Below are 13,716 nucleotides of genomic sequence, written 5' to 3'. Positions count from 1 at the left end.
AATGTAAAATTTTTAAGAAAGCAACTACAGTGAAAATGCCCAAGTGAGATTTTGGTTACATTGTCTTTTGCTCCTTCGCTTGAGGCTCAAGTGAATGGAAAACAGAACATCAGAGCTAAGGAGTAATGCCATTCAGTTTCTATCATGCAACAAATTTATGCCACTGAGGTGAGAGATCACGTCTCACTCTGAACCTCTTCAACAACCTTTTAAGAGAAGGGCTTGTCAAGGACTGGACTCGATCACTTGCCTTAGGAGTATAATCAACAGAGACTACGCGATAGGAAATTGTGCCTTGAAGTGTTCATGCCACGTCTTCCACCGAGACAGCTCTGTGAGGGTGTCAGCCCTGAGTTATGTGACTGTGCCAAACAAGGCCCAATAAAATTTTATGACAGACAGCATCACCATTTTTTTCTTATTTATTTACTCTCATTTCAGAATTTACTTTTAAGTATGATTTGTGTTATCATTATAAATGACATTTACTCAAACCCTCAAATTGGGTCATTTGAAAGTACATTATTTTTTAAGTAAAGTAATTGAAAATATGACTAATTATAATATGTGCCTCTGATAAGTACATAAAAGCAAAATGCGTTTTCATATAAACTACCAAAATCATGTTTGCTCATTAAGCGCATCAGCTCTTTGTGATGAAACTTTAGCGTGGCAGAACTTCAATTAGTGGGCGTACATTTTTCTTTATGTCCAGTGTACCACGTCAGGAATGTGCTGCAGAATATTTTTTACAGCCCCATCCCACTCACACAGGGAATCGCGGACCGTCATCTAAGAAAGGCTGTGAGCCATAGTTCCCATCCCAGTTTATCTTGGAGAAGCTCATGCAGAGACACACACCCTGCTTCCATCACACAGGGCAGTTGCATGTGAGGAAGGAAGGGCTGGACTCCCAGGACTCTCCGTACTGCCTACTCTACATAGAATATTGGTTTCACCCACCTAGAAACACTCAGGCCTCATAACCCGAGGAGGCTTTTAAAGTCCAACATTATAGTTCTTGACTCTTAAAAGATCTTTTGGGATAATTCTAAGCAAGAATGGAATAATAACTTGCTAACGGTGAGTGGATAGTGGAAGTTTAAAAATAGGAGTATGGTGTTTGATTTATCAGATAGGCTATAATAAGATTGAGTGTGATAATACGAACAGGACTCTGGGTATCCTGAAACTTTTTAGGTGAGTTTGTTTTCATTTCTATAATACTGTTTATCTTAGCCTTAAGTGAAGTTTACAGTGATGTTGTGATATCAATTTCATAGGTAAACAACTAATACCAAAACAAAATCACAGCTGAGTTCAGTTAAATCTTTTTTACTTAACTAGGAAAACTCAAGCTGCCATGTTTACTTGTGATTCTAAACAGCCAGATGTGTTTCTAACATGCAGCCTGTGAACTGTCAGCTACAGTAGAGGACACGTTCTTGGTCAAATATAATGAGCATAATCTTTAAAACAGAGCTAATGGTGTATTTTCTTCTCCTCCTCAGTGAATACTGATGAAGAAGGTCTTGATCACAATGTTGAATAGCCTGAATAATACCTCCATCATGTCAGTTGTTATGAGAATTCTTTGTGTGTACCGGACCAACTGCTAATTACAAAGTGTGTGTGTGTGTGTGTGTGTGTGTGTGTGTGTGTGTAACATTTCTAAGAAATGAAATTATGATGAAAACTTACATTAAAATATGAGTTGTACTCTTCGATGTGTTACAATGATTTGGATTACTTGTATTTCACATTTGAAATATCTACAGATTTCTGTCTTAAGTTTAGGACTCAAACAAAACCTTTAGGAGGAGAACAAGGCAATATCTTTTATAATTCCTGGAAGCAGAAGATTAAAAGTAATCACTAATTAGAATATTTTTCTCTTTTAAAAGGTAATACTTTGTATATAGTTATCTTTTTGTGGAAAATCATTTAATGTATGATGAGCTGATTTTTCTCTTTGATGTTGTCCCTTTGACTGAACATGAAACTTTAGCTTTCTGCTCTTCAGTTTTTCAAGGAGGCTGGGCATGGAGAGCAAGGAAAAGTCTCCCAGATCCATTTAACATATCAGACACCAATACTGTGAAATATGCACTTGACTCACTTTGCATCCATATTCATATGCCTCTACAGAGTATAAAGAATGTGGTAGTCTTTGTTAAATCTTGGAACTTTAAGCCACTGCCTTTCACATGTTTGGTTCCACTTTTACATATTTCCATTTCACATCTAGTACATAATTGACTCTCTGCTTCTGTTCATCTTGGAAAGAAATGTGACTTTAAAATCCAGGCTCTTAAAAAAAATCTTTAAATTAAATGCCTGGGAAAGTATAACAGTTCAGTGCATTTCCAACAGCCCTACCACCCACATACGTTCACATAAATATACACAGAACAAATGAACTAATGGGACTGGTAACCAGTTATTTCAAATAGCTAACCTGTCACTGGGAATTCCCCTTTGAGGCATGTACTGTAACAGGTGTCCGTCCTGAAGAGGATCAAGGTGATCAATCAAAGATACTGCAGCCTGACGACTTTATGAAGGTTGTGTCGGATTTATTGTGACATCATTGATTACTTCACAGCACTCAGTGCTAAGATGATCTCACAACCAGAATATTGGCATGATCTATTGTAATTCTAATTTGGGCGAAGGTTTGTATGATTCTGTTAGCATACTTCTCATAGAAGAGGTTCCCTCAGTAATTTGAAATGTTAATACACTTTTCTCTGTCCCCCCAACAGTTTTCAAGTTCCAATCTAATAGTATTTATTTTAAAATATAACATGGCAAGTGAGAAATTTCTGCCTTTTTCCTATTATTGTTATATTTGGCTTTCCCCTGTAGCAGTAGCCATAGTGTTTATTCTTATCCCAGACATGTAATGTGCTATAAATTAGAATCATTTCCAAAAATTTTCCGGAAAGCCTACGTCATTATTTTTTTGCCACATTGCATATTGTTCCTGTAACACTACTGTTTAGTTTTGCCTTGAACTGTTACTTTTTTTTCTGTCAGAATAAAAAGAGTTTGACATTAACTATATTACACATTCAGAGAAAATCAGTGGGATAAAAGTGACTGCGGAACAATCCTATACTTTCTTACCAAATGTGTGGTCTAAAACTCATAACATTCTTTGGACCAGATTTTCCAGTTTAGAAGGAATGGCTGAAACATTTGCTTCCAGAGTGTTTGATAATGAGGTTTATAAATAAACAAAAATGTCACCAAACTCTAGTTATATAAAAAGGAAATAAGGTACTAATGCTGATGTCTCCCTGAAGTGTAAGTGATGGACATTAGAGTCTATTTTTTCACACCTACTTCTAGCTATATTAAATTTTTCTATTAAACAAATGGGTTGAAAATTTGAAAATTACCACAAGAAAATTTTTATCTGTCATTGTTCTGTTAAAAAAAAAAAAAATCTTTGCATCCAGCAAGTCTTTCTGAAAACCTACTTTTAGCCAACCACTCCATTACCCTTCTATGATGAATATTCTCATCTACAGAGAGTTTGTGTCAGCTTTCAACGATAATCATGCCAGTAACAATGAGATTTTTTTTCTTTGTTGCTGCAGCTGCACTAATGGAAAGATTGCCTCTAGCTGCCAGCTATGTGATGGCTACTGTTACAATGGCGGCACGTGCCAGCTGGACCCGGAAACAAATGTACCTGTGTGTTTGTGAGTATTTTATAACGTTGTGGGCATTTTATGATACAACGTTAGATGTACGTGGAATCCCTGCTCTGTTGTTCTCCTTCCTTGAGGTAACACATTTTAAATGAATATTTCATGGACATCTCTGATCAAGTATTATTCCTCATTGGCTCATGTGCTACAGAATCTCCTCCATCAATTTGCTGGTGATTTCATAAGGAAGAGCTCATTCAGTGCTTAGCATCATGCCCATTTCAAACATTCAGAGATCTTTGAACTTGGAAATGCCGGTGAAAACTGTTCTAATTTCATTGACCCTATTTAGGTACATGAAACCCAGACATAATCTTATTTATGAATATTTTGGTATATGGCCATTCTTTTCAAAGTACTTAAGGTGTCTTTTCAAATGTATAATGCAATTTAATTTCTGTATCAGGTTTAGAGTGTTGTATTATGTAAACCCATAAGCCCTTGTCTCCTTTGAAATGCATTACCTCAAATCTGGGTTTCTAAATGTTTGGAAAGGATTGTAGATTAACTGCTCCTGAGAAAATCTGGAATTTAATATTTTCCCTTCTCAAATACCTGATTGTCCACAATGGACAACTTGAAATAGGACCATTCAGCTTATGTGGTCCCTGTTTTGAGTTATCTTTTATTACTGCTTGACCAGAAGGATGATGTCCACGTATGATCCACGTCTGCATTCTGTTCCCTACCCTGTCAGAGTAGCCTGTGATGAGTGTGCATGAGAGAGAAGTTAGCATACCTGAGAAAAATTTTGTTCGTATGTTACTATCTCTGTATGATATAAATTTGAAACATATTTGGGGGAAAAAAGTCAGACGCTTTATTTAGCTGTATTTTACTGAAATTCTGCAGATGCTCTGTGGGGTTTAAAAGTCAGCGCTGTGACCAGAAAGAGAACCCTTGTGATCACTACTGTCAGAATGAGGGGATTTGCACTTTAACTGCGTTTAATGAGCCGAGATGCAAGTAGGTTTAACCTTCCACTTACCGCTAAGCTTTGTGTGACATCATTTCAGGCCACAGTTCATTGGTTTAAATCATGAACATCCACATGCATTTCACAGTGTATACTTAATCTCGGGGCTCATCTGTGTCATACACACTTAACCTTTGCTTTGCTCACCTATGAGTGTATGCACCGCAGTCAGCTGAAGTGTGTAGAAATATAATGGAGGAAATGAAAAAGCTCGTGGAACTGTCTCATAAAAATACATAGGCTAGAATAGTGGCTTTTAATGAGAGAGGCACAGAAGCAGGTATTTTTAGACTCTATTACTGTGCTGGAAGCTATATTTGGAATGGTAACCCTTTTATTTAGTAACTGACTTTTCAGTACTGATGAAATACATTGTTTTGTTTCCCAAAATTTTAGTGGGAACTGTCTTACCTTAAGCAGTAAGACTTCTTTATGGAAGAAATAGGTTCATGTTAAAATATTCCAGAAACTTCATTTCCTGGTAGTTCAGATTATTCTTTCTTGATTCAATCTGTTCATAACAAGTAAGTTCATTTCCTCCGAGAAATTTCAGGGACCACCTTTGGGGTAGCTATCAAGGTTCATAATAATGGAGATTATTTTTGCATTTTGCATTTGAGCTTTAGAGATGGATCATGTCTGACATCCTCCCTAATACCCCATGTCATAATCAGAAGCCCCGATTGGCACCTGGTAATAGCCCCATGGTGGTGTCTCACAGTACTTAGTAATGGTTTTAAAGCACAGTTGTATTAAAATTCAGATGTTTCATTACCAAAACTCTACAATGTTTTTCCTAATTATCTATTTCGTTATTCAAGAGAATGTCATTCTTTGCACAATAATTGAAAAAAAATACGGGAAGTGATTAAAATAACCATATAGGAAAAATTGATATTTCTTTTTTTCTGGAAGATATTTGAATGTGTTAAACAAATACTCCTACATAAAACAGACCCAGAAATACTTCTTTAAATATTGCTCAACAAAATGTATATAAACTCACCTGTTAAGAAATTGATTCACTTCTCAGTTCAGACTTAGTTCCTTCTGCACCTGGAGACAGAGGAGACTTCTTTTGTCTTACCTCTGCCTGCCTCCACCCTAAATTCCTTCAGTCACTCAGTGAATATTTATAAGACCCTTGAAGTCTGCTAAATCCTAGACAAGTGAAGATGGATGAAATTTAACCCCCAATATCAAGAAGCTCACTCATTAGGGGGTTTAGAAATTCACATGCAGCTAATTAGCTTACAGTAATGTAGGTGTGAACACAGGAAAAAAGAGAAGGCAGTAGAGTCTTAACACAGCAAGTGATTTGTCTAGAATGGGAAACAGGAATGCACAGAGGACTTTACAGAAAAGACAGCTCTGTGTTGCTCACATAGTTCATGCGGTTCAGCGAGGTTGGAGTGAACATTCTAAAAAGAAAGAAAAACATAAGCAAAGACATTGACGTGAGACTTAGTGGCCTCTCTGGGGATCTGAGTGGTTTAATACAGCGAGAATGAAGGGTGACTGTGGCGTTGAGGAGGCAAGGAGGAGATAAAACTGAAAGATAAGTCAGAACCTGATTTATGCCAAAGTTAGGGGATTCCATTCGATCCTGAAAAGAGTGTGTAGCCAAAGAGATCTGAGGCAGAGCTGAAGGAGTTTGCTTTTGAAAGTGACACTGGCATGTGGAAGAGAGCCCTGGAGATCAGCTGCAGGGACCCCACACTGGAAGGCTGGGCAACACTTCAGATGATGGGGGCTTGAAGCTGGACAGTGCAATGGGAGGGAAGAATAGCAAGGACAAAGATTCACGGATATTCCAGAGTTAGTAAATCCAGGGTGGTCCTTGGCCAGACATTGATCTAGGTACTTACACTGCCTCATTTTTTAGGACACTGGTAACATCTGCTGCGGGACCCAGTCTTTATATATCTTGTCCCTCTCTCAATTCCCAAGCAAAGTATACATGACATTTCAGCAGTGCCCCCCCAACTCCAAATAGGTCTCAGGAACATGACCTGTCTAGGGAATGCTCTTGTGTCACCAGAATAAATATCATTTGTGGGCATAACAGCCCACAGCAATGTTCTCTTCCACTTTTCACTCTTACCAAGTATCATCAGAGGCACCTGACCTTTAAGATGTAATCAAGCCTATCTGATAAACTCAGCCAGGAAAAATAAGTTAATTGGAGGAGTTCAAAGTAAACACCTTTTATTTCACGTATCTTTGTCTTTATATGCTTTGGGCTTAATGAAAATTTTGTTGGTGCTTTGGTTTTCTATACCGTAAAATCTGTTCTGATGATAAGAGTAATGCTTACTAAGTTCTTCAAATCACTTAAGCCATAAAAGAAGCATAGAAGAGATAATTATATTCTGTTATCATTCATTCATTCATTTACCAAACATGCATTGATAACAATACATGGTGAGTGAGTGAGACCCTGTGTATATTTGGAAGGAGAATTAATAACAGTTAAAACCAGCTTAGCAAGTATTTTATACTAAGCACTATATTGAACACTTTACACAATTTGTGTATAAAGTCAGAATATTATGTAATTCTTCTTCTTATTATTATTATTATCATTTATTATCATCATCATCATCATCATCATCATCATCTAATTGTTATACCCATTTCACAGATGATGACTCTGAGGTCACATACTAGGAAGTGTTGGATTCCTGAGACTCAGATCACACCTGTTGGATCCTAAGGTCCATGCCCTGGTGCTAGCTTTTGTTCTGTACTTCTTTCTTTGTGCTAACTCCAAAAAGGTTTTTACTTTTGAAGAACTTAAAACTCATTTGGGGTAGATAAATGGATTTTAAAAGTTAAAATACCATTTGACAATTGCTATAATAGAAATGTGATCAAAGTGTTGTGGGAAAACAACAGACTAGAGATCACTAATGATGACTAGTGGGAGAGAGAAAGGCTGTGCACATGAAATGATATTTTAACAGCAGTTTGAAAAAATGTGTAGTAATTGTACAGGCAGAAATGGGTGAAAACCTTTCTTGGAAGAGATATAGCACAGTCAGGGTATAGAACTGAAAGTAAAAGGTGAAAGTTGTTGAGAGTAAACACATGCTATGTGGTATGACAGGGGAAAGACTAACGAGATACGTTGGGGCCAGTTTGTGAGCTACATTTCTGCCTGGCACAAGAGTGGGCTTATAGAAAGTAGGTTGGAGGATTAAGGGTGGAATTCTAGGAGATACCAATGGTTGATATTTGTTATGGAGGAATCAACAAAAGTAAATGAGAAGAAATAGAAGTTGAAGGGGACTTGTCAAAGAATAGTTTCCTCCAAGTCAAAGGAGTGGAGCATGTGAAGGAATAGCAACTCCAGACAGTTCGAGGAGGGTAAGAAGTATAAATGGTTTACTGGATTTTGCAGTTAAATGGCCATTATGAGAGGTGTTTTGAAAGCAATGTATGACAGAAACCAGACTATAGTTGGGTAAGTGAAAGGTGAGAAAGTGGAGAAGAATGTAGATTCCTTTCCAAATGTTGTGTTCTGAATGGCTGTGGATTAAATGAAGGAAAAACAATGGTAACTTCAAGGGGAAGTGGGATCTAGGGGAAAATTTTTTTTTCTTCCTTCTCAAAAGGAAGATATAAGCGTTCAAGAGGATCTCTTTTGCTATTTATTAAGGCCCATTGTAAAGGAACTATGAAGGATAGTTGGATTGTGTTCATGTTTCTTGGAGTTGAAATTTCTAGACTATGGGAAATTTCCTAGTTTTACTTAGTATATTTATAATTCATTTGGTACTAAAATGCAAATAAATAAAAATAAATTTAGTATGAAGTGTTTATGATCATATGCATACAAAAATTGTCCAGCTAAGGGACTATTAAGCCCTCAAGATATCTTTCTAGTGGTTGATTCTCCTCATAAGAGGAGATTTTTGGAAACACAGATTTTAGCTTCAGATTTCAATTGGTAGTGGTCATGTATCTTTAATGAAAAGCTAGTATGCACTATTTCATCTAAAAGCCTTTAAGGAAGAAAAAATTGCTTTAAGAGATGAGATATAGTACTTGCTTTAGTTTTGTTGGTACTACATTTTTCTCTCTTTCATAGGGCTGAAAAACTATTTGAATTGTGCAAAACTTACACACATTTGGAAAGTCTATGAAGTATTCAGATCTATGAGGTTGACAGTTTTTTCCCACATAGAAATTTTATTACTGTATTTTTCATTTTAAGGAATAGATTTGTTCTTTGAAAGCTTTCACTTTTGTCTCTTCATGGCCATTTTCACTTATTGCTATGTGTGGAGGAAAAGAAAACCAGAAAAATGAAAATACAGGGGTTTTTTACTTTTATTTGGAGAGAATTTTGACATTTATTAAAGTAAGTATATTGAATAATGTTAAAGCCATTTTTTAAAAAAATTAATGTGTTATTTTGACAGTATTTGTATTGTTAAACAATTTTTGTTTTGAGATATAGAAATTATTAATCCTGTGAACTCAATAGGAAGTTAGTTATGTGTTCCTACTTCTAAGATTTCTATCTAGTGTCAGACTTTCATTTATATTGGATTTAAATTTTTTAAAAGCATAGACCTACCTCCACAGCATCATCTCCCAGCAATACGCACAGCACATTTCACCCTCCAACAGGGAAGAAATGTTTGTAGCTGTCTTACTTCTCCTACCGCTATGGACACTGGCACTTACACAGCCTCACCACAGAGCCGCGGGACCGTCCCACACCTAGATGCTTTGTTTAAATAGCTTCTGGACCCACATGTCTTTCTTACCTTTTCCCACTTTTATCATCCCACTAGTCGAAACTCAGGATTATCTCTTCGTATGTGGCACTTGGCAAGCTAATCGTGAGTGTTAATTGACTTGGACTTAACCAAAGTTTTTCAAAAGAGAAAAATCAAATATTAAGCTCTCTCCAGAGAAAAAGGACATATATACATATGTTAGGGATGAGAGAGAGGTTTATAATAGGAATTGAATCATCCAATTATGGAGGCCAAGACATCCCAAGATCTACTGCTCGCAAGCTGGAAAACCAGGAAAGCTAGTGGTATAATTCAGGACAAATCTCAAAGCCTGAAAACCATGGGAACTGATGGTGAGCATCCCAGTCCAAGTCCAAAGACCCAAAAGCCAGGAGCGTTAATGTGTGAGGGCAGGAGGAGACGGCTGTCCCAGCTCCAGCAGAGAGAGCAGATTTGCCCTTTCTCCACCTTTCCGTTCTCCTCAGACCCTCGGCAGGTTGTATGCTGCTCACCCTCACTGGTAGAGTGTTCTTTGCTCGTCTCCTCCAGAGACACCCTTACAGTGTGTCTGTAATAATGTTTGATCAGCTGTCTGGGCATCCCCCAGCCCACTCAGGCTGACACATAAAATTAAATCACAAACACACACATGATATATCTGTGTGTGTGACAGAGATTTTGCTTTTTTGTCAGTGTTATGAGATGAATTGTGTCCCTTCCAAATTCATAAGTTGAAGCTTTATCTCCCAGTACCTCAGAATGGACTGTATTTGGAGACAGGATCTTTAAAGAGGTAATTAACATAAAGTGAGGGTCCTTAGGTTGGGCCCTAATCCAACATGACTGGTGTCCTTATAAGAAGAAGAGATAGGACACAGGTGAGAGAGCAACGGGCTACCACCCTAGTGGGCCCGGAGAGCAGGGCCGCTACCCCACTGGGCCCAGAAGATGGAGCAGCAAACCAGAGAGCCTTAAATCTGATAGAATCTGCCTAGTTAGGTTTCACACTTGCTTGGGGCCCGTCACCCTCTCTTCTTTCCAGTTTTTGCCTTTTGGAATGGTTTGAGTGTTTGAGGGCTATTGGGATGGGATGGATGTATTTTGCACGTGAGAAGGACGTGAATTTTGGGAGACCAGAGAGTAAGTGTTATGGGCTAAATTGTGTTCCCCCTCCAAATTCGTGTGTTGAAGCCCTAACCCTCAGTGCCTCAGCACTGCATGATTTTATTTGGATATAGGGCCTTTATTTGGATATAGCTCATTAAGTTAAAATGGGGTCATCAGAATGGGCCCTCTCCCAGTATTTCTGGTGTCGTTACTAGAAGAGGAAATTTGGATGCAGCACACACAGGGGGAAGACCATGTGGAAACAGAGGAAGAAGATGGGCACTTACAGCCCAAGGACAGAGGCCTCAGAAGAAACCAAACCTGCTAACACTTTGATCTCAAACTTCTATTACTTTGGTTTCTATTCATCCAGTTTCCTTATGCAAATACACATTTGCAGAGTATTATACACTAAAATGAGATCATGTGACAGATGCTTTTTCATATTTATTTACTTTGCAGTACATTATGAACATCATTCCATGTCAATCTACATAACTAGATGTCTTTATTCTTAATGGTTACCAAGTGTTCTGTTGTCTAGATATTTCCTACTTCATTTAATCAACCAGGTATCATTCAATAATTAGAAGTATATTTTTTGTTTTTGTGTTTTGTTCTTTTTTTTAAATTATTTTTTCCTAGGATAAAAACTTCTGTCTGTGAATATCTGTGTGCTTATCCCATTAGTTTTCTAAGATCAACACCAAGAAGAGGACATATTTGGTCTAAAAGCATAGGCTTTATTAATTAACCAAACTAGCTATGATTTGGGGCAAGAGACATTGTCTCGTTGTGTCACAATTTTCTTGTCTGTAAATTGATGAGTTTAGGCTAATTGTTCACTAATACGCTATTAAACTACAAGGTACAATGTATTTAAATCATAGTCTCATTTGAATTTTAGAAATTGGTTTAAAATTGGGTCAGGTCAGCTCAAATATCAGTTCTCTCAAAATTCCTCTAAAATATCTATGAAGACACTGAGAAGACAAAGATTTCCATTAGCAGAAAAATTAAAAATAGCACAATATCTATTGTTAACACTATGGCATACCTAAAGCTAACCATAAAATTCTTGGGTCACAGTTAAGTATTTGTGTTTGATTTTTCTCTGTGATTTTATGACTTATTTTCCCGATACTTCAAAATAATATACCAGCGCTTATCTGGGTATATAAGTAGCTTATTTATGCCTAACTGCAAGAGGCACAATAGTCCTTTCCACCTATTTCTTACCATCAACCCCTACTCAAGCCGATCCAGAGTCTATAGGAACCAGAATCCCATGTCTCTATCCCTTGGTTTCCTCATACTTTGGCCTTTTCAATAACGAAAATACTGGCCATCTTTTCCTCCCATGTTAATTCATGAGCAAATTTCCAGTGAGCATCTACTATATGCCAGGCAAAAACTAGGCACTGAAGTTTTATCAGTGAACAGTACAAAACAAAAATATTTGGTTTGTGTAGCTTAAAAATTAGTGATTACTGTTACTGGTGGAATTTGGGAAATGTTTATTTTGTTTAAATAGTCTTCTGTGTAATTCACATTCTTTCTAAAAAACAAAAGAAAAAAAACTATTTTAAAATTATTTTTTGGTCACCTGAAAAGGGAGAATGAGAAAGCTCTAACTCTGATATTACACTGCCTTTGAAATCATATCAATTTAGGCACACACTGTTTTGAAAATGGCAATATAGCAAAATTCCAAGGCATTTCTTATAATATATGTGGTTGCCCATAGCAGGACCAATTCTCCATGTGGTCGAAAATAAGATAGCACTGTTAGTTTTTATGTTTTACATCTTCATTTCAAACAGAAGCTAAAAATAACTAGCTGTAAGCATTTTCCCCTTATCTGTTTTTTTCCTTTTCTTCTTCTTCTTTTTTTTTTTTTTTTTCTTTTTTGGTTTAGTTAGATTTATTTGGGCATCTGTGTTTTGTTTCTCTTTTTTGGGAAACATGGTTTTCCATGAAATAATCTTTCTCTGATCATCTGCATGTGTGTGTTTACATTTTCCATGTTACTCTACGATAGTCCATATTTTATGGCTCGCATTGACTTCTCATCTGTGTGTGGCCTTTGGACATGGGGCATATTTCTCTGAAATTGGCTTGAAAATGCTGCCTGTTCTACTCCATGGCCCCCCTAAATGTGTTTGTCTGTTTCTCTGTGGCTGACTATAAATTCCTTCAAGGATGGGGTTGTATCTGATTTATCTGTTTTGCCTCAGGAGCTGGCATGTATTCTGCCTGTAATATGTGCTTAACTAACTTTGCAAAATATACTGTCCTGGTGCCTGTGTTGTATTGTGAGATCTGACAGCCTATGAGACCAGCATCTTTCTGTCATCATTGAAATACTACATCTTACTTCACTGATAAATTTTCAAAAACTTCAATAGTCAGAAAAAAAATATGAAAGTGATTCATTTTATCATGATTTTTGGTTGTCTTTCTCATCTTTGTGATATCTTCTAAAACCACCACAGGGTATTTCCTGAGTGTTCTGGAGCTGAGGTTAAATATCTCTCTACAAAAGGAACTAAATAAGCTTAATTTACTGTCTTAACTTACTAGAAAAATGTAATTGTATTCATTTTTGTTCTCTCTTTACCTTGTCTTTGTTTGGTGTTTTTACACTGATATTCTCTCTCTCAAAAAAAAAAAAAAAAAAAAAAGGAAGGGAAGGGAGGGAGAGAGAGAAAAAAGAAAGAACTAGAAAGAAAGAAGAAAAAAGAAAGGATAGAAGGAAGGAAGGAAAAGAAAGAAAGAAAGGGAAAGAAAAGGAAGAGAAAGGAAGGAAGGAAGGAAGGAAGGAAGGAAGGAAGGAAGGAAGGAAGGAAGGAAGGAAGGGAAAGAAAAGAAAGTAAGAAAAATAAGGTATAGCCTCTGCCCTTGAGGGTCTCTGCTCTATTTGAGGAAAGAGATGAGGCAAGAAAGAAAAGAGAGAAGGAACATGGGAAAAAGATTTAAAAAAAGAAGGAACGTGGCGAGGGATTTGCATGGTGTAAGATAAACAGTGCTTCTGGAGGAGCACTGGACAATAATGTTACAGATTGAAATCTGGGGAGCACAGTATGCTTAGCTAGGAATTTGACATTCATTCCCTAAGCAGTAGGGGAACATGAATCCTATTTGACATACAAAGTATCACAGT

At 37.0% G+C, this 13,716-nt stretch overlaps 1 protein-coding gene across 3 annotated transcripts in view; it reads left to right on the top strand.

The window, feature by feature from the left end:
• LRP1B (LDL receptor related protein 1B) overlaps positions 1-13,716 on the top strand; it is a 1,592,931-nt gene that overhangs the window by 1,555,433 nt on the left and 23,782 nt on the right. For 2 of the 3 annotated variants that reach the window (XM_064484732.1, XM_064484731.1), the window contains 2 exons: positions 3,606-3,710; positions 4,572-4,685. In XM_064484732.1, the coding sequence (XP_064340802.1) occupies positions 3,606-3,710; positions 4,572-4,685 (219 nt within the window). The remainder of the gene's footprint in view (positions 1-3,605; positions 3,711-4,571; positions 4,686-13,716) is intronic. The other variant, XM_031451350.2, reaches the window with a different exon arrangement.

Source organism: Camelus dromedarius, chromosome 4, assembly GCF_036321535.1.
Source record: "Camelus dromedarius isolate mCamDro1 chromosome 4, mCamDro1.pat, whole genome shotgun sequence".
NCBI lineage: Eukaryota > Metazoa > Chordata > Mammalia > Artiodactyla > Camelidae > Camelus > Camelus dromedarius.
Note: the sequence above shows the minus strand (reverse complement) of the source record. Positions and strands in the feature narration are given on the sequence as shown.